Here is a 21,215-nt window from a genome sequence, read left to right on the forward strand (position 1 = left end):
GTCTCTGGAGCTCTGAAGCAGTAGTCCTATGCCAGCTGTGCCACATGCATTCACTTTGCAGGGTGCAGACAGGCTCAAGGACAGCTTTTATCTTGCTGTTATCCGACTATTCAAAAGATCTCTTGTATTATAACGACAAGTGTTTGATCACACAACCTGCCTCCTTGTGGCCCTTGCATCTTATTGTCTGCAAAAGCTGCAGATATGGGGAGGCATAATTTTAATTTGGAGAAAAGTATTGGGGGGGGATGTCAGAGTTAAGTTTTTTTTACACATGGAGTGGTGGGTGCATGGGTGGTGGTAGAGGCAGATACATTAGGAACATTTAAGAGACTCTTAGGAAGCTAAATTTATGACAGAAAATGAGGCCTATGTGGAAGGGAAGGGTTAGACTGATCTTAGAGAAGGTTGGCACAACATGAGAGCTGAGGAGCTTGTACTGTGGTGTAATGTTCTAAGCCATGTTACACCCTTTACATAGACTTAGTGGCCACTTTATTAGGTACACCTGTACACCTGCTCGTTAATGCAAATATTTAATCAGCCAATCATGTGGCTGCAACTTAATGCATAAAAATCAAGCTGACATGGCCAAGAGGTTCAGTTGTGGTTCAGACCAAACTCCAGAATGGGGAGGAGATGTGATCTAAGTGACTTTGGCTGTGGAATGATCGTTGGTGCCAGATGGAGTGGTTTGAGTATCTCAGAAACTGCTGATCTCTTGGGATTTTCAAGCCTGCTAAGTGCACAAGGATGGACAGATTCTCTAGAGTATACAGAGAATCACGTGAAAAACAGAAAAAAAAAATCCAGTGAGTTACAGTTCTGTGGGTGAAAAAGCCTTGTTCATGAGAATGACCAGATTAAAACAAGCTGGCAGGAGGATGATATAAAGCACTCAAATAATCACGCATTACTACAGTGGTGTGTAGAAGAGCATCTCTGAACGAACAACACATCATGTTGAAACTTGAAGTGGACGGGCTACAGCAGCAGAAGACCTCCCGGGGTTTCACTCCTGTACCTAATAAAGTGGCCAGTGAGTGTGTTTTGCCTGATGTTCTGCAGTTATGGAGCATACGGCAATCTCACCACACTGACGATAATGATGCCTTTAGCAAGTCAACGTCAGACAAAGGCCCGAGAACAGCGGCAACAATGGAAAGTTCTCCAGGGGAGATGGTGGTACGAATGGAAATAAGGTCCCTAGCAAGTCTTCGAAAAGCAGCTGGACGGACAGACAGATTCAATGTCTGTGTCACATTCATTATCACTGATTGATACAAGAATTCAAGATCGTTTAATGTCTTTTTCAGTACACAAGGAGAATAAAATAATTGTTACTCCAGATGCAATGCAGCACAAAAACTACAAAAGATAAAGAAAACAATAATAAAAGAAACACATTAAATATAAGTACATAAGATAGCTTATATACATAGATTGATTGCATTTCTGTAAAGTGATACTACACAGGAGCCTCTGTACATAAAGTGACTGACAGAAAATGATAAAATAGTGTGAAATCTGTTGTTTTGCAGCAGCAGTACAGCCCAAAGGCATAAAATAACAGACACATAAGAATAAAAAGCATAAAAAGAATCAGAATCAGATTTAATATCACTGACATATGTCATGAGATTTGTTGTTTTGTGGCAGCACCAGCCAGTGTCCACAGACCATTCAGAAACCAGTAACCATGGAAGGGGAACATTTAAAATCTGTCAGGTATGGATAAATACTCCAGAACTGAGAGGGACTGAGAAACATTGGGAATGATAATTGAAAAACATTAACAAGATACTGGAAATGGCTCTGGAACTGGAAATATTAGAAGTGGATAAAGAATGAGAGAGAGACACACAGACAGACAGACAGGGAGAGGGAGAGGCGGGAGAGAGGCAAGAGAGAGAGAGGGGGGGAGAGAGGGGCAGAGAGACGGGGAGAGGGGTGGGAAAGGGGGAAGGGGGGGAGGTGGGGAGATGGGGGAGAGTGGGGGGGAGAGGGGGGAGAGAGAGAGAGGGAGATGATTAAACACAGATTCTGTACTGAAATAGGATTGGAAATATTGCCCTAGATGTTAGGTAGAGATAAATATTTCAGAACTCCACATTAAGAAGGGACTGAGAAACAATGGGGTCAATAATTGAAAAATAAATATTGGAAGTGACTCTGGAATTGGGAATATTGGAACTGCACAATAGGCAGAGATTATTAAAAACAGATTCTCCAATGAAATAGGATTGGAAATACTGTCCCAGATGTTAGGAAGGGATAAAGAAAGGATATAATTAAGTCATTAAGAAGGGAATGAAAAACATTGGGAATGATCATTGAAAAAAACATTTGGAAATAACTCTGGAACTGGGAATATTGGAACTGTGTATTAGAGAGAGACTGGGAAAAACAGATTCTGCACTGAGAAGGGATTGGAAATATTGTCCCAGAGTGAGAGATTTGCAAAGGATCTGGGAGAGTAGGCATCTTATACATTGAAGGGATTGGAAATATTGTCCCAGAGTGAGAGATTTGCAAAGGGAACAGAAAGGGACTGGGAGAGAAGGCAAGTTATACATTGAAAGAAAGAGTTAGGAAAATTCAGGGATTTTTTTTCCCAAGGAATTCAAAAACTATTGCCTTGCTAACGGCACTTTCCATTCTGCCCTAGAGATTGCAGACCCCCACGGAACAAGCATCCTTCAATTTTACAGATAACAATTGCAATTTTTAAAAATTCATTATACATGCAAACATACATATATAATAGTTATTGCTTGTGTATAAACTATCTACATGTGCACTGTAATACACACATGCGTATATATTAAATATATTCCCCAAAGTCCAGTAATAAATATAATTTATGCCTGTAACAAATGTACACCAATACCACTAAACAAAAGCATTAAATCCCCCTCAATCACAATGTTGTCCACAGAAACTACTGTAGGTTTTATGACCCCTTTGACAATATCCAGCAATTGTCACAAATCTGCATGCCAGCTCCTTGTTTAACCCATTTCCCCGCTGCTCAGACTGTATTTGGAAGCCCAGAATAAATCCAATTTCACTTCTTACCTCAGGTTTCGCCCTGTTTTCTCCGGACAGCGGGTTTTCAATCGAGGGACTGCACACTCGAATCTCCATTCCCCCCCCCCCCACTCTCCAGCAGCCCACCCCCCACCTCCAGGCTTTCACACTTGTAGACAATGAAAGATAATTACACACCGAAGTGACAAACACCAAGAAGTGTTGGCAGGCGATCTGAAGGAAATATATTTGGTAACGCTTGGCTTACCTCCCTGACTGTCTTTGAGCAGGAATGTCTCGAAAATAGAGTTCAAATATAACAGTGGGCGGGTGGAGGAGAGGGGGAATCAGAAAGAGAAAAGAGAGGGGGGAGCAGGTGGGAGGAAGAGGAGGAGGGGAGGAGGAGAGAGGAAGGAGGAAGAGGAAGGATGGAGGGGAAGAATGGAGAGCAGGGAAGTGGGGAAGGAAGAGGGAGAGGAGGATAGGGAGAGGTGAGAAGGAGAGAAAAGGGAGAAGGCGGGGCAGTTGGGAGGGAGAGGAAGGGAGAAGGAGGCAAAGTAGGGAGTGGGTAGATGGAGGAAGAGGGGGTGAAGGAAAAGAGAGAGAAAAAAGAGAAGGATGAAGAGGAGGGAGAGGGAGGGGAAAGCGAGAGGGGGAGATGCAGATACAGGGAGAGTAACAGGGGAGATGGTGAGAGAGAAAAGGGAGAGAGAATGCAAGAAAGAGAAGAATGTGCTAAGTAAGAAATAAATCTCATTTATCAGAGAGAGCAGCAGAGATAGGTAGCAAGGGTGCAAGCTGCAAGGGGGAAGTGATAAAAACAAATCAGTCAGACAGAGGGAGAGGGTAATGGGGAAGAGAGAGACAGAAAGAGAGGTAAAGTGAGAGAGAGAGAGTGAGAGTGAGACAGAGAGAGACAGGGAGAGAAGTGAGAGAGAGACAGAGAAAAAAAGAGATAGAGACAAGGAGAGAAGTGAGAGACAGACGGACAGAGAGGGAGACAGAGAGAAGGGGGAGAGAGAGAGAGAGAGACAGAGGGATGGAGGGAGAGAGACAAAGAGAGAGGGCCATATACACAGAGATTGATGGAAAGAGAGAGGAGAGAGAGAGAATGAATGAATCAGTGGGAACAGCGAAGGAGTGAGAGGGTGCAACAGAGTGGGAGAGGCAGAGGAAACAGCGACAAGAGAGAAACAGACTGTGAGAGCGTGAGAGGCCTGTAACGCTCCCAGTCTGTGCTTTAGAAGCTCCTAACCACCATTTGTTTTCTCTTCCCGCGTCAAACATCAGAAAAGGAGAGTTGCCATGACAGCCTCTCCACATGTTGCTGACGGACAGTGGATGTTCCTGTTGATCAATGCAAGGATTTTCTCTCTATTCTGCCTACATTAAAAAAACCCTGATTGACGCTCCCCTTGTGTACAGAGGGCTCAGCGTTTAAGCCTCCCTTGCAGGGATGGGACAGGAGCAGAACCTTTGGGCAGATACACTCAGTAGCCACTTTATTAGGTACCTGTTAGATGGCCACTGAGTACATGTTCGTGGTCTTCTGCTGCTGCTGCAGCCCATCCACTTCAAAGTTCACTGAGTTTTGTGTTCAGAGATGCTATTCTGCACACCATTGTTGTAACACGTGGCTATCTGAGTGACTGTTGCCTTCCTGTCAGCTTGAAGCAGTCTGGCTATTCTCCTCTGATCCATCTCATTAATGAGGCATTTTCGAGAACAGCTCACTATTTTTTTTGTTTCTCACACTCTAGAGACTGTTGTGCATGAAAATCCAAGGAGACTGCAGTTTCTGAGATACTCTAAGTTCAAAGTAAATGTTATTATCAAAGTACATATGTGTCACCACATACAACCCTGAGACATATTCTTGTGGGCATACTCAATAAATCTACAGAACAATAGCGATAACAGAATCAATGACAGATTGCCCAACTAGGGTGTTCCACCAGAGCACAGAAGACAGCAAACTGTGCAAATGCAAAAACAAGAATTAATTAATTAATTAATTAATAAACAAACAAGCAAGCAAGCAAGCAAGCGAGCAATGATTATCAACGTCATGAGATGAAGAGTCCCTGAAAGTCATTCCATTGCCTGTGGGAACAGTTCAATGACGGGGCAGGTGAATAAATAGGAAATAAATAATACTGAGAATTTAAGTTGTAGAGTCCTTGAAGATGAGTCCATAGGTTATGAATTAGTTGGGATGAGTGAAGTTATCCATACTAGTTCAAGAGCCTGATGGTTGAGAGGTAGTAACTGTTCCCGAACCTGGTGGTGAGAGTTCTGAGACTCTTGTGCCTTCTTCCTGATGTCAGCAGTGAGAAGAGAGCATGGCCTGGGAGTGGGGGTCCCTGATGGATGATGCTGATTTCTTGTAACAGCATTTCGTGTAGATATGCTCAATGGTGGGGAGGGTTTTACCCGTGTTGGACTGGGTCATGTCCGTTACTTTTTGTAGGATTTTCCATTTAAGGGCATTGGTGTTTCCATACCAGGCTGTGATGCAGCCAGTTAATATACTCTCCACTACACATCTATAGAAGTTTGTCAAAGTTTTAGATGACATGCCAAATCTCTGCAAACTCCTAAGGAGGTCGAGGTGCTGCTCTGCTTTCTTCATAACTGCACTTACGTGCTGGGCCCAGGTCCTCCAAAATAATAACACCTGGGAATTTAAAGTAGTTGACCCTCTCTACCTCTGATCCTCCAGTGAGGACTGGGTCATGGACCTCTGGTTTGCTTCTCTTGCAGTCTCTAATCAGCTCCTGACATTGAGTAAGAGGTTGTTGTTATGACACCACTCAGCCAGATTTTCAATCTCTTTCCTATATGCTGATCCATCACCAGCTTTGACTTGTCCCACGACAGACTTGAATATGGCATTTGAGCTGTGCTTAGCTTTAAGTGTAAACTGAGTAGAGCAGGGGGCTAAGCACATAGCCTTGTGGTGCATCGGTGCTGATAGAGATTGTGGAGGCAATGTCGTTGCCAATCCGAACTGTCTGGGGTATGCAAGTGAGGAAATCCAGGATCTAATTGCCCAACGAGGTGATGAGGCCAAGGTCTTGGAGCGTATTGATTAGTTCTGAGGGGACGATTGTATTGAATGCTGAGCTGTGGCTGATAAAGACAATCCTGATGTATGCAGCTTTGCTGTCCAGATGTTCCAGGGTTGAGTGAAGCGCCAGAGATATGGCATCTGCTGCGGACCTGTTGTGCCAGTATTCCACAATCAAAGTCACGTAGATCACATTTCTTCCCCATTCTGACGTTCGGTCTGAACAACAGGTGAATCTCATGACCATTTCTGCATGCTTTTATGCACTGAGTTGCTGCCACGTGATTAGATGATTAAATAGATGCATTAACAAGAGGTCTGTCAGATGTACCTAATAAAGTTGCCACTGAGTGTTGACTGATTGTGTGTACATAAAGAGACACTAGGTGATGTGTAGGTACTAACAGCGGGATGGGTTAATGGGAGGAGATGTTGATCAGCCTGTCAGCTTGGAGGAAGTAACTGTTTTTGAGTTTGGTAGTCCTGGTGTGGATGCTGCGTAGCCTTTTCCCTGATAGGAGTGGGACACACAGTCCATGAGCTGGGTGGGTGTGAAATTTCGTGATATTCTGGCATTTTTCTGTATATAACCATATAACGATTACAGCATGGAAACAGGCCATCTCGGCCCTTCTAGTCATATCTCCCTGACGGCTGGTGCCAGTGATGCACTGGGAAGTTTTAACCATCCGTTGTAGAGGCTTCCTGTTTGCCACAGTGCAGTTTCTGAACCATGCACTGATGCAGCATGTTAAGATGCTCTCTACTGCACGTCTGTGGAAGGTGATAAGTATTAGAGTGCTTCAGCCTCCTCAGAAAGTAGAGGTGTTGGTGACCCTTGTTGGCAGTTGAGGATGTGTTCTGGGACCCTGAGAGTCCAACACCCTGCTGCACAGCGGTGTAGTTAGACGATCAAGAGCTGGCTTGATTGGCATCTCACCTACAACTCTACATACTAACTCCCTCCAGCAATGGTACACAGTGTCTGCAGTGTGCACTATCTACAAGTGCACCCCCGGCTACTCTCACACATCTTCCACCGAGAAGGACGAGGCGCAGGTGAACACCACCATCTGCAGTCACCACATTCCTCACTTCAAAGTTCAAAGTAAAAACTTATTATCAAAGTACATATACAGTAAGTCAACATAAACGACCTTAAGGTCTCGTCACTAGCACAGCAAGCTGTTTTATTGTATTGTTTTCTGTTTACTGTTCACTTCTGCTATGCACTTTGAATTATATGTTATTAACTTATTTGTGGTAATTTTTTTAATGTGCTGTGTATGACATATGTATTGTGGGTGCACAGTGGTCTGGAGGAACGTTGTTTCATTTGGTTGTACATATGTACAGTCAGATATCAATAATTTTTAACTTGCAGGCATTTACAGGAAAATAAAGAAATAGAATATGTAACAAAACAGCACCATGATGCTGTGCCAATCTTTCAACCTCAGAATCAGAATCAGGTTTAATATCACCTCTAAGATCAATCTAACCTAAGACGTACCAGGTAGGATAACTGTCCTATGATTAGGTTGGGGTTAAGTTGGGGTTGTCAGGGGGTTGCTGGGGTAGTACAGCTCGAAGGGCCAGAAGGGCCTACTCCACACTTTACTGCTAAATAAATTAATAATGATTTGATCTAATCTGAATGAACAGTATATAAGTCAAACTTTTCAGTGTACTGTTGGTTTAGATTCTTCAATTTTTTTTTGCAGCTTTACAATTAATTACATGCTAATATTTTGCACAACTACTTGTATCAATGTAACTCTTTAGTGTATTTCCTAGCAGCCACAGTATGTATATGCAATTGTTCAGTGTGGCCCCTAGTGGTTCCTTTCGTATGACTCTAGAAGCTTCCCTCTGCATTGCGTTATTTGAATAGGGATCACCTGATTGGTTGACTGACACCTACGAATTTGAATGGGCTGGTTATCGATGGGGTATTAAAAGAGATGACCACGCGGGTCCGCCATCTTCTTTGCTTCTCTCCCCTCTGCTACTAGCCTCTGCTCCTGGTACAGTCTGTTTTCAATTCCTTTTGTTCTATTAGCACTTAATAAAACAATTGTGAATTGTGCCTCTTTCCTGAATTCCACAAGAACATCCAGAATCCAGAAGCACCTCGATATCTGTTACAATAATAAACCACTGTCAATTCCAGTTACTGCAGCACAAGTCCTCCCGATGACCTGTGGTCCATGAAGGTGCCAGCTCTGCCCCACCTTCCATCGCCGAGCCCTTAAGGATGGACCTACCTACCTCACCAACGCCCGTCTGGATAATCTTCAGACCGGTGTCCGCTTCCAAGATGGATTTGTCTGCAACTGCAGGAGAAGAGAGGAGGAGAAGGTATGAACCGCAGGGAATACACACACACACGCACACACACGGGAACTGGTAATCGCATGCACATGTGACACTGTGGGCAATCACACGGTGCCACAATCCCTCACACCTGGATCGCCAGCTGAACCCTGCGACTGTCCCCTTTCATAGAAGGACATAATAAATAGAAGCAGGAATTGGCCATTTCACCCTCCCGTGCCCCTCATCCTGCTCCACCTCTCAATACAGTCATACCCTCCGTGGACTCTGTCTACACTTCTCGCTGCCTCAGTAAAGCGGTCACCATGATCTTTCTTCTCCCCACCCCATTGGTCAGAAGAAACAAAAGCCTGAAAGCACCTACCACCAGGTGAAGGACAACTTGTACCCCACTGCTATCAAACTCTTAAATGGAACTCTTGTGTGATAAGATGGACCCTTGGCTATACAATCTACCTTGTTATAATCTTTTACTTCATCGTTTACCAGCACTTTGCTTTTTCTGCCTAACAACTTGGTAAGTGTGGGGATGAAGCACGTCGCAGAGAGTGCAAACACAAAAGAACGTGCAAAAGCTGGAAATCCAGAGCAGCACACACAGAATGCTGGAGGAACTCAGCAGGGCAGGCAGCATCCATGCAAATGAATAAGCAGTCAATGTTTCGGGCCGAGAATCTCCTCTGTTCTGAAACCTGAATGTGAAGGAGCCCCCTCGGCCCCTCCGGCTGTTCACAACACCCTCCTCCCGACTTAGCGGTGACGGACGAATTCCCATAGACACGACCAGAGTGAGTGCAGTACAGGGGCTTGCGGTGTGAAGAGGACGGGGAGAAGGGGTGTCATTGGATTCTTAGACCAAGAGTTGTATTTTGAGCGGCATGGTAGTGTAGCAGTTGGCATAACATTATCACAGTGCCAGAGACTGGGATTCAATTCCCACCACTGTCTGTAAGGAGTTTGTATGTTCCCCCCATGACCGCATGAGTTTTCTCAGGCTGCCCCGGTTTCCTCCCACAGTCTAAAAGCATGTGGGTTAGTAGGATAATGGGTCACATGGTCAGAATTAGCTCATTGGTCTGGAAGAGCCTATTACCGTGCTATATCTCTCAATAAAAAAAAATTAATTTAAAAAATGATTTATGAGGACGTTGCCAGGATGAGAGGGCCAGGGTTACAGGGGGAGGTTGGCTCGTCTGAAATTTTATTCCTTGGAATGTCAGAGAATGAGAGGCGACCCTATAGAAGTGTTTATAATTATGAGCGCATAGATAAGGTGGATGGTCCTTTTTCCAGCGGAGAGAAGTTCAAACCAAGAGTGACTGAGATTTACGGTGAGGAGGGGCAGATTTAAAGGGGACCTCGGAGGGCACCTTTTTCACGCACAAGGTGGTGGGTATATGGAACGAGCTGCCAAGAGCGGGACTGATGTGGGAGTGTTTTAGCCCCTTCACCCGAGCCTGGCGATTTTTAATTAATCCTCTGCACTCTGTGAAGCAGGTGGAGCTGGAGTACGCTAACACTTGTGTTGACCCAGATTTAGCCTAAAGGTCACATCCATATTCATATTCACAGAATACAGAGTCCCTTTTCCAAGATTCCCTATCAAGCATTCACAGCCGCTCTTTAATGCAAAGCTGACAGTCGACGGCGTTGCTAACTGTGCCGTAATCACCCGCCATTCTTTATTAAGGCTCCAAATGAATAGGATGGAAAGAGTCATCCTCAATGGACCAAGAGGCTCATTTCAGTACGAAACTGTCTAAAGCTCTTGCGGAAGTGCGAATGCCCTCCACCTCCCCCAATCTCACTGAGATGTAGCTATATTGTTTTGTTGTAAGTAAATTGCATCTCCCTGGCTGTATAGGCAGTTGGAATACAAGTAGATGCTGTGTCTAGTGAGGCTGTCAAGAAGGATAGACAGTTGAGAAAGCAAAATTGCAGTCAGTGGGATGCGATGAAGTGTGTCGTTAAACTAAATAGTAGGTTCAACTGTTCAAAATTTTTGAAAACTGAGGATTAAAAAAAAAGGAAAGAGAGTGCAAGAAAGGTTACGAAAGTTTCCAGAATAAATAAAAAGACAGAAAGTTTAGAAAGAGATAAGAATTTAACTTCTAATAACATGAGGGCAAAACTGAAAAGGGTGATGAATATAGGACTGAAGGTGCTATATTTGAATGCATGCTGTTTACAGAATAAGGTAGTGCAGTTCCAGATTGGCAGGTATGGTGTGGTGTGCGTCACTGAGTCATGGCTGAAAGAAGATTATAGTCGGGAGACTAACACCCAAAGTTTACATTGTACAGAAAGGACATGCAGGTGGGCAAGGTGACTCTGTTGGTAAAAAAATTGAAATCAAATCCTCAGAAAAAGGTGATATGGGTTTGTAGGATGTAGACTCCTTGTGGGCAGAGTTAAGAAGCTGCAAGGATAAAAAGATCTTGATGGGAGTTACACACAGGCCTCCGAACAATAGCCAGGAGGTGGGGTACAAATTAGAATGGGAGATAGAAAAGGCATGTAAAAAGGGCAATGTGGGATTTCAATATGCAGGTAGATTGGGAAAATCAAACTGGTGCTGAATCTCAAGAAAAGGACTTTGTAGAAAGCCTACAAGATGACTTTTCGAGCAGCTTGTGATTAAGCCCACTAGGGAAAAGGCAATTCTGGATTGGGTGTTGTGTAATGGACCAGATTTGATTAGGGTAAAGAAAGCCTTAAGAGACAGTGATCATAATATGACAGAATTCACCCTGTAGTTCGAGAGGGAGATGATAAAATCATATGTATCAGTATTACAATGGAATGAAGGGAACTACAGAGGCATGAGAGAGGAGCTGGCCAAAGTTGATTGTAAGGGGACACTATAGGGGATGACAGCAGAGCAGCAATGACTGGAGTTTCTGGGAGCAATTCCAATGGCGGAGATAGATACATGCCAAAGAAGTATTCTAAAAGGAGGATGAGGCAACTGTGGCTGGCAAGGGAAGTGAAAAACAGCATACAAGCAAAAGAGAAGGCATACAATATGGTAAAAAAAATAGTGGGAAGTTAGAGATTGGGATACTCATAAAAACCACCAGGCGGCAACTAAAAAAGCCATGGAGAAAAAGATGAACCATGAAGGAAAGCCAGCCAATAACATAACAGAGAATACCAAAAGTTTTTCACAAGGGTGGATGTTGGATCACTTGAAAATGGCACTGGATAGGTAGTAACAGGGGATAAATAAATTGTGAACAAACTTAATAAATATTTTGCATCAGTCTTCACTGTGGAAGACACTGGCAGTATGTCAGAAATTCAGGAGTGTCAGGGGACGGAGGTGAGTGTAGTTGCCATCACTAAGGAGAAGGTGCTCAGGAAGCTGAAAGGTCTGAAAGTAGTTAAGTCACCTGGACCAGATGGACTTCACCCCAGGGTTCTGAAAGATATAGCTGAAAAGATTATGGAGGCATTAGTAGTGATCTTCCAAGAATCACTAGATTCCAGAATGGTTCTGGAGGAATGGAAAATTATAAATGTCATTCATTCTTCAGGAAGAGAGGGAAGCAAAAGACAGGAAATTATGGGCCAGATAGCCTAACTTCAGTGGTTGGGAAGATGTTGGAGTCTATTATTAAGGATGACGTTTCAGAGTACTTGGAGGCACATAATAAAAAAGGCCAGAGTCAGCATGGTTTCCTTAAGGGGAAATCTTGCCTGACAAATCTGCTGGAATTCTCTGAGGAAATATCAAACAGGATGGACAAAGAAGAGTCAATGGATAATGGTTACTTGGATTTTCAGAAGGCCTTTGACAGGTGCTGCATGTTAGGCTGCTAAACAAGATGAAAAAAAACTTGATATTACTAGAAAGAATGGATAGCAGATTGGCAAATTGACAGGAGGCAAACAATGGGAAAAAAAGAAGCCTTTTCGGGTTAGCTGTCAGTGACTAGTGGTGTTCCACAGGGGTTGGTATTGGGACCGCTTCATTTCACATTGATTTCAATTACGGAATTGATGGCTTTGTGGCTAAGTTTGTGGACAAAACCAAGATAGATGGAGGGGCAGGTAGTGCTGAGGAAGCAGGAAGCCTGCAGAAGGAGTTAGGCAAATTGAGAGAATGGGCAAAGAAGTGGTAGATGGAATATAGTGCATAGTCATACATCTTGGTAATAGGGATAAAGATGTAGCTTATTTTCTAAATGGAGAGAAAATTTTCAAAATCAGAGGTGTAAAGGGACTTGGGAGTCCTTGTGCAGGATTCCCTAAAGATTCACTTGCAGGTTGAGTCAATGGTAAGGAATCAAAATGCAATGTAAATCCTGCACAAGGACTTCCAAGTCCCCTCGCACCTCTGATTTCTGAATTTTCTCCCCGTTTGGAAAATAGCCTACACCTTTATTCCTTCTACCAAACTGCACGATCACACACTTCCCTTCATTGTATTCCATCTGCCACTTTGCCCATTCTCCCAATCTGTCTAAGGCATTCTGCAGACTCCCTGCTTCCTCAATACTACCTGCCCTTTCACCTCTCTTTGCATCGTCCAGAAACTTGGCCACAAAGCCATCAATTCTATCATCGAAATCACTGACATACTTGTTACATGCACCTGTTAGGGTGCATTCTCCAGTTACCTTATAAGGTAAACGTTGCCTTCAGCCAGGAGCAGATGTCAACAGGTGGTTCCCAACCTTCACAGAGTGTTTCGACCCTTAACCACGACACTGTCCAGTCGGTGGGCTGGCAGTGGTGGCCAAATCACTGCCCATCTGCTCCTGGCTTCCAGCTTCCCTCCAAATCCAACAAGAGGCTCGTTCTGCCTCTTCCCCCATCCTACGAGCTGCTTGTTTTTTGCTCCTTTCGTCCAGGCCCAGGTACAGAATAATGTGAAAAGAAGCAGTCCCAACATCGAACTCTGCAGTACACCATTGGTCACCAGCAACCAAACACAAAATTTCACCTTTATTACCACTTTTTGCCTCCTGTCAGTCAGCCAATCTTCTATCCATGCTAGAATCTTTCCTGTAATACCATGAGCTCTTATCTTGTTAAGCATCCTCATTATCAAAGGCCTTCTGAATATCCAAGAAAGCAACATCCAATAGTGGGAATTGGCTTCCAACTTCCTTAACCTAATCGATTTCTCTAACCTCCAAACACCTACCTCCCTCCCCTTCCCCACCTTATACTGGCTTCTGCTCCCTTTCCTTTCTAGCCCTGCTGAAGGGTCTCAGCCTGAAATGTCAACTGTTTATTCCCCTCCATAGATGCTGCCTGACCTGCTGAGGTCCTCCAGTGATTTGTGTGTGTTGCTCAGGGTTTCCAGCATCTGCAGAATCTCTGTGCAGTACTATGTTATACGGTTGATCCACTCACCCGCTTTAGTGGCCACCTCTTCGACGGTCAGGTTGTGATCATTGTGCCTGAGTCTGAACGTCAGCGCTGGTCCGATGACACTGAGAACAAAAGGAAAACCTCTATGACAAGGAAGACCGTTGTCTCTCTTGAAAGTTGACAGTGCAACCTCCCCAGTCTCGTTCCCTGTAACTCCCGCGGAAAAGGACGCCTGTTCTGGTTGTCTGGTGCTGGGCACGATTGCCTGGAGTTTAGTCCAAGCTGGAGCGAGGCAATGGGATGTCAAGCGTAAAGGGAATGTATACAGTTAATGCCACTGAGACCTTGGGGTCCAAGTCATGTCTCCATATCTCCTTGCCATATAAGGAAGGTGGTAAGATTTTAAGATTATGACAATCTTTATTTGTCACATGTACATCAAAAAATACAGTGAAATGCATCGTTTTGCATCAATGACCAACACAGTCCAAGAATGTGCTGGAGGCAGCCCACAGGTGTTGCCCTGCTTCTAGCACCAACATAGCGTGCCCACAACTCACTAACCCTAATCCGTACACCTTTCTTTGGAATGTGGGAGGAAACCGGAGCACCCGGCGGAAATCTACACAGTCACGGGGAAAACATACAAACTCCTTACGGACAGGGGTAGGGACTGAAGTCCCATCACTAGAATGGCACACTAAGCAACACGCCACCATGCCACCCCTGAAGAGGGTGTGTAGCATGCTTGCCTTCATTGCCCAGGACACTGAGTATCAGAGTCAGGAAGTTATGTTGCAGCTGCATAACGGTTTGGTTGGGTCACTCTTGGTTCTGCATGCCCCATGCAGGAGGACGTGAAGGGTGAGGAAAAGATTCACTGGGACGCTGACTGGATTACAGGGTATGAGCTATAAGGAGATGTTGGACAAACTTGTGTCATTTTCTCTAGAGTGTCGGAAGCTGAAAGAAGATTAGATGATTATGAAAGGCATAGGCAGGATAGGCAGTCGGAGTCTTGCTCCCAGGCTAAGATGGGGCCAGTGAGATTTCAGTCGATTGTAAACTGATGGAGAGGACAGAGAGGAGAATGGATAGGACCTGGAGGAACGTGTCGTGAATTTTAAAGATTTAAAGGTTAGTTTTATTTGTCATATGTACATCGAAACAGACAGTAAAATGTGTGGTATTGTGATAACAACCACTAACTGTCCAAGGATATGCCAGATCAGCAGTTTCCACCCCCGCCCCCCCATCGTCTCTGCTCTGATGTCTGAGCACTTGCCTGATATTGATGAAATTCACAGTGGCAAGGTGAAGCCTCAGAGCCAGGGATTCCAGTAACTTGATCCCGTCGGAGAGAGTCAGGGGCCTGTGCACAGAGAACAGGGGGTGGGAGACAGGGGGAATGGGGATAGAGGGAATGGGGAGAAGATGGGGAGAGAGGGGGTGGGGGAGAGGAGAGGCAAGAGGGGGGAGGTGGAGAAGAAGAGCAGGTGGGGAGAGAGGGAATGGGGAAGAAGTGAGGGGAAAAGATAGGAAAGGAATAAAGGAGGACAAGAAGGTATGGTGAGGATGAGAGGGATGGAGGAGACAGGGGAGGAAGAAGAGGGGGAGTGGGGTAGAGAGGTAAAGAGTGGTGTGGGAGATAATGGGGTGGGGGGAAGAGTGAGGTTGAAGGGATAAGGGAGAAAGTGGAGAGGGAATGGGGAGAAAGGGGGACAGAGGATGGCAGGGGAGAGGCATGGGTGAGGGGTGAGAGATAGAGGAGAGAGAGGGGGAAGAGAGGGGAGGGGGAGGGGGGCAAAAATGTGTCAGCATGGAGCAGCAAGTTAACAGTGGGCATCTGCCGCTATTACGGGGTAAAGAGAGTCTGGATCACTTCGGTGAAATGTTAACTCATTTACATTCTGGTCACAAATTCTCTCAAAACAAAATAAGGCCATTCAACCCATCAACTGTATTTGGCTCCCAGAGTAATTTCACTCCCTTACTTAGAACACAGAACTTGGAAATTTTTATTATCTCTAGTCTGACTATGACTGTTCTTTTCCTTTGTCCACTTGGTTTTTCCTTTCTTCACTCTTTAATCGTGTAACACTTACTAAAATTGATTAGCAATCAGTTTCACGCCTCATTCTTGACTTCCGAAGGATCTTTGGGTCGTGGATGCATCAGGATTCATAGACACAGAGATGTGTAGGAAATGGAAGGGTATGGACATGGTGTAGGCAGAGGGGATTAGTTTCGATGCACATTTGATTACCAGTGTAAATTATACACATGGTCACTTTATCACCCCTGTGCACCTGCTTGTTTCTGCAAGTATCTAATCAGCTAATCATGTGGCAGCAACTCAGTGCATAAAAACATGCAGACATGGTCAAGAGGTTCAGTTGTTCAAACCAAACATCAGAATGGGGAATAGATGACTTTGACTGTGGAATGTTTGTTGGTGCCAGACAGGGTGGTTTGAGTATCTCAGAAACTGCTGACCTGGGATTTTCATGCACCATAGTCTCTACAGGCTACAGAGAATGGTGTGAAAATCTAGTGAGCAGCAGTTCTGTGGGCAAAAATGCCTTGTTAATGAGAGAGGTCAGAGGAGAATGGCCAGAATGGTTCAAGCTGACAGGCAGGGAACAGTAATTCAGATAACCATGCGTTACAACAGTGATGTACAGAAAAGCATCTCTAAACATTGAACTTTGGAGTGGATGGGCTACAGCAGCAGAAGACCAGGAACATACACTCAGTGGCCACTTCATTAGGTACAGGAGGTGGCCACTGAGTGTAGTTCAGCACAACACTGTGGGCCGAAGGGCCTGTTCCTGTACTACATGCTCTATGTTCTATAGATCCACCCTACCAGCTCCCTGTGATGTCTTGGAAACCACTACCCAAACCCTTGTGGTGGACCCAGAACTTACTTCTTGTTGGTGACGATGTAGGCATACTCTTCCTTGTTGGGCGAGGCTGCAGTTGGAGGCCTCTCCAGTTGGAGACCCTCCCTGGGTTTTGGAAAACCCTGGCGGGGCACGTCCACCTCTTCTCGGGACAGTCCCAGTTCCACGGCCGCCGCCTGGACTCTCCGCCCGCTCACCTCCCTGGTCCGGCTGGAACCCCCTTCCTTGCCGTCCTTCCAGGCACTGGCAAGGCTGAGAGGTGAGGCATCCAGGATCTGGGGTTCTAGCTCCTTCCTGCGCTGCCTGTGTCCATTTAACATGGAGGCCTGGAACAGCACACATAGATTTACACAGAAGCTGCAGAGAGCAATGGACTCTACCCAATACATCACAGGCACATCCCTCCCCACCATCGGTGGTATCTCCAGGAGGTGCTGCCTTAAGAAGGCAACATCCGTCATCAAAGATCCCCACCATCTGGGCCACGTCATCTCCTCACAGCTACCATCAGGAAGGAGGCACAGAAACATGACGTCCCTCACCACCAGGTTCAGGAACAGCTACTTCCCTTCAACCATTTGGTTCTTGAACCAACTAGCCCAACCCTAATCACTACAGTTTGGCAAAGCTATGTCCACTTCGATCACTTTGCACTAAAATTGATTTTTTTTGTTCTGTCTTTCTTGTAAAAATTGTGTATAATTTATGTTTGATGTATGTTTCTCTTGTGAATGTTGTGTATCTGATGCTCTGTGCCTGTAATGCTGCTGCAAGTAAGTTTTTCATTGTACCCACGCACAGATGGACTTGTATATGTGATGACGTACTTGAATCAAGAGAAGGTGAGGGCTTCAAGTGATTGGAAAGAATAGAATTTAATAAGTGAACTGATTCTTGGGAATGTGATGGATGAAAATTGAATTTCCTGCTTCACCAGCACGTCAGAAGGTGTGAAACACATAGGACATTGAACAGTATGCATAGTACAGACCCTTTGCCCACGATGTTGTGCGGAACTTTTAACCCACTCTAAGGTCAACCTAACACCTCTCTCTCATATTGCCCTCCATGTTATTATATCATCCATGTGCCTCTCTAAGAGTTTTTTAAAACGTCCCTAAAGCATCTTTCTCTACCATGACCGCGGCAGCATGCTCCATACACCCACCACTCTGTACAAAAAAAAACCCTACCTCTGACATCACCCCCCCCACCACACATTCCTCAAACCACCTTAAAATTATCAGGCAGGCAGCATCTATGAAAAGAAATAAATAGGTGACGTTTCGGGCAGGACTGATGAAGAGTCTCAGCCCGAAATGTTGACTGTATTCTTTTCCATAGATGCGGCTTGACCTGTTGAGTTCCTCCGGCAGTTTGTGTGGTTGCTTTGGATTTCCAGCATCTGCAGTTTCCTCATGTTTGCGACCTTAAAATTATGCCCTCTCATATTAGCGGTTTCCATCTTGGGAAAAGTACTCTGGCTGTCCACTCAATCTGTGTGCCTCATATCATCTTGCACACCTATAGCAAATTAGCTCACATCTTCCTGTGCTCCAAAGAGAAAAGGCCTAGCTGTCTCAAACTTTCCTCATAAGACATGCTCTGTAAACCAGACAGCATCCCGGTAAATCTCCTCTGCATCCTCTCTGAAGTTCCACATCCTTCCTATAATGATGCAATAAAAATTGAACACAATACTCCACGTGTGGTCTAACCAGGGTTTTAGAGATACATTATGGATATTTAAAAGATGTCCGAGATAGTCACACGGGTGAAAGAAAAATGGAGGACTATGTGGGAGGGAAAAGTTAGATTGTTGTTGGAATAGGTTAAAGAGTCAGCGCAACATTGTGGGCTGAAGGGCCTGTGCTGTACTGTTCTACACTCAGTGACAGGAGGTACCTAATAAAGTGGCAACCGAATGTATGCTTGTGGTCTTAAACTGCTGCAGCCCACCCCCCTTCAAGGTTTGACGTGTTGTACATTCAGAGATGCTCTTCTGCACACCACTTTGTAACGTGTGGTTATTTGAGTTACTGTCACCTTCCTGTCAGCTTGAACCAGTCTGGCCATTCTCCTCTGACCTCTCTCATTAACACCGGAATTTTTTTTTTGTTTTTCACACCATTCTCTGCAAACTCTAGAGACTGTTGTGTGTGAAAATCCCAGATTAGCAGTTTTTGAGATGCTTAAACCATCCCATCTGGCACTAACAATTATTCCTCAGTGAAAATCACTTAGATCACATTTCTTCCCCATTCTGACGTTTGGTCTGAACCCACTGAATCTCTTGACCACGTCTGCATCCTTTTATGTAATACTGCCAGATAATTGACTGATCAGATATTTGCATTAATGATCAGGTGTACAGGTGTACCTAATAAAGTGGCCACTGAGTGTAACTCCCACATAGATAGTTCAGGATCGAGCCTGGGTCTCTGGCGTTGCAAGGCAATAGCTCTACCTGCAGTGCCACTGTGCTGCGCTGGAATAATGGAGTGATTTTTTTCAAGGACACATCCTAGCAATGAATGGAACTCATTGGCTTTCAGAAAGGGAGTTTGTTCCTTTTTTGGGATGGGGGAGGTTGCCACAACTTTTCCTGTCCCAACAACCCTTGAGAAGGTGTCAGCCAGCCAAATGGGCCATTCCAGATGGTTGTCAGGTTCCTGGGTCTGAGCAAGGTCCAGAGATTCTCTCTGGTGACAGGCATCAGTGACCCAAAACCATAAGACGATAAGAGAGAGGAGTAGTTAGGCCATTCAGTCCATCAAGTCTGTTCCACCATTTCATCATGGCTGATTTATTATCCCTCTCAACTCCATTCTTCTGCCTTAGCCCAATAACCTTTGACATCCCAACCAATCAAGAACCATCAACACCCACTTTAAATATACCCAGTGACTTGGCCTCCGCAGCATCTGTGGCAATGAATTCCACAGAGTCACCAACCTCTGGCTAAAGAAATTCCTCCTCCTCTCTGTTCTGAAGGGCCATACTTTCATCAGGAAGCTGTGTCCTCTGGTCCTAGACTTTTTACTGGCCACTGAAAAGGCTTTTCCATCAACACCAAGACTAGCCTTTACTTTTAAACAATTCCAGATTTCTTAATGAACTGAATTTATTGCCACAGGGGGATTTGACTTCTGCATTACTAGCTCCAGTAGTGATGATGTACTCTCTTGCCATGACCATCAGGAAGGAGGTACAGTAGCTTGAAGGCCCACACTTAATCATATAACAATTACAGCACAGAAACAGGCCATCCCTGCCGAACTCTTACTCTCATCTAGTCCCACCGACCTGCACTCAGCCCATAGCCCTCTATTCCTTTCCTGTCCATATATCTGTCCAATTTAACTTTAAATGACAACATTGAACCTGCCTCAACCACTTCTGCTGGAAGCTCGTTCCACACAGCTACCACTCTCACCCTTAACAATTCAGAAACCATTTCTTCTCCTCTATTATCAGATTTCTGAATGGTCTATAAACCCATGAACACTACCTCATTATTTCTTATTTTTGCATTTTTAATTTAATTTTATAATATATAGTAATCTTGCATCTTTGCACTGTATTGCTGCCACTAAGCAACAGATTTCACGTCATATAAATCAGTGACACTTCCAAGAGGACTACAACATTGTCATAAGGTTCAGAGGCTTGTTGGCCTCAATGACCCAGAGAGCTATGTTGGCTGGAGTCAGCACTTCATGCTTTGTCTCTTGTTAGGGTCACACATGCCAAACAGGTCAAAGGGTAGAGGGCAGACTAAGAGTGGTCCACCAATCCTCCAGGTTTGGGGGTTCAGCTCGGGGCTAACAAACCTGACTAGTAACACAAAATTGTTACGGAAACAGCAATGAAGAATCCTTCTATGTCTGAGTGTGACGGTATTCCTAAGTCTCTACCCGGGACTTGCATGACTGACAGTAGGGAAAACCAAGAGGAAGCTACTGGCACGATGAACACCGCCAGAGATGGAGGACCTTCATTGCTTCACTGATCTTCACTGGCAGTGAGTAAGTAAATCAGTGATAATAAATCTCAGCAACTCACACAAAATGCTGGAGGAACTCAGCAGGTCAGGCAGCATCTATGGAGGGGGAATAAGCAATCAACGTTTTGGGTCAAGATGTTGATTGTTAATTTCTCTCTATAGATGCTACCTGACTCTACCAGTTCATCCAGCATATTGTAGTGTGTTACTCAGGAGTTCATAATAAATCTATTTCTCATTCTGAATCATAACTACACCAGTGTCATTGCCAATGGGGCAGATTGCAATGCTTTACAAAGAGCCAGGATAGACTTGATGGGTGAAGGGTAGAACATAGAACAGTACAGGCTATTCTGCTATCCTTTTAACCTTTTACTCTAAGATCAATCTAACCCTTCCCTCCTACATAACCCTCCATTTTCCTATCATCCATCTGCCTATCTAAGTCTCTTAAATGTCTCTGATGTAGTTGCCTCTACCACCATCCCTGGAAGTGTGTTCCACACACTTACTACTCTCTGTGTAAAAACAATTACCTCTGGCA

The 21,215-nt window shown here is 44.7% G+C and overlaps 1 protein-coding gene across 2 annotated transcripts in view; it reads right to left on the reverse strand.

Moving 5' to 3' along the window:
* The window catches only part of ptprna (protein tyrosine phosphatase receptor type Na), a 271,076-nt gene that overhangs the window by 125,262 nt on the left and 124,599 nt on the right, over window positions 1–21,215 (reverse strand). For both annotated transcript variants that reach the window (XM_072260998.1, XM_072260997.1), the window contains exons 8-11: window positions 16,690–16,991; window positions 15,045–15,131; window positions 13,802–13,881; window positions 8,372–8,436 (exon numbers count right to left, since the gene is read on the reverse strand). In XM_072260998.1, the coding sequence (XP_072117099.1) occupies window positions 8,372–8,436; window positions 13,802–13,881; window positions 15,045–15,131; window positions 16,690–16,991 (534 nt within the window). The remainder of the gene's footprint in view (window positions 1–8,371; window positions 8,437–13,801; window positions 13,882–15,044; window positions 15,132–16,689; window positions 16,992–21,215) is intronic.

Source organism: Mobula birostris, chromosome 6 (assembly GCF_030028105.1).
Source record: "Mobula birostris isolate sMobBir1 chromosome 6, sMobBir1.hap1, whole genome shotgun sequence".
Taxonomy (NCBI): Eukaryota; Metazoa; Chordata; class Chondrichthyes; order Myliobatiformes; family Myliobatidae; genus Mobula; species Mobula birostris.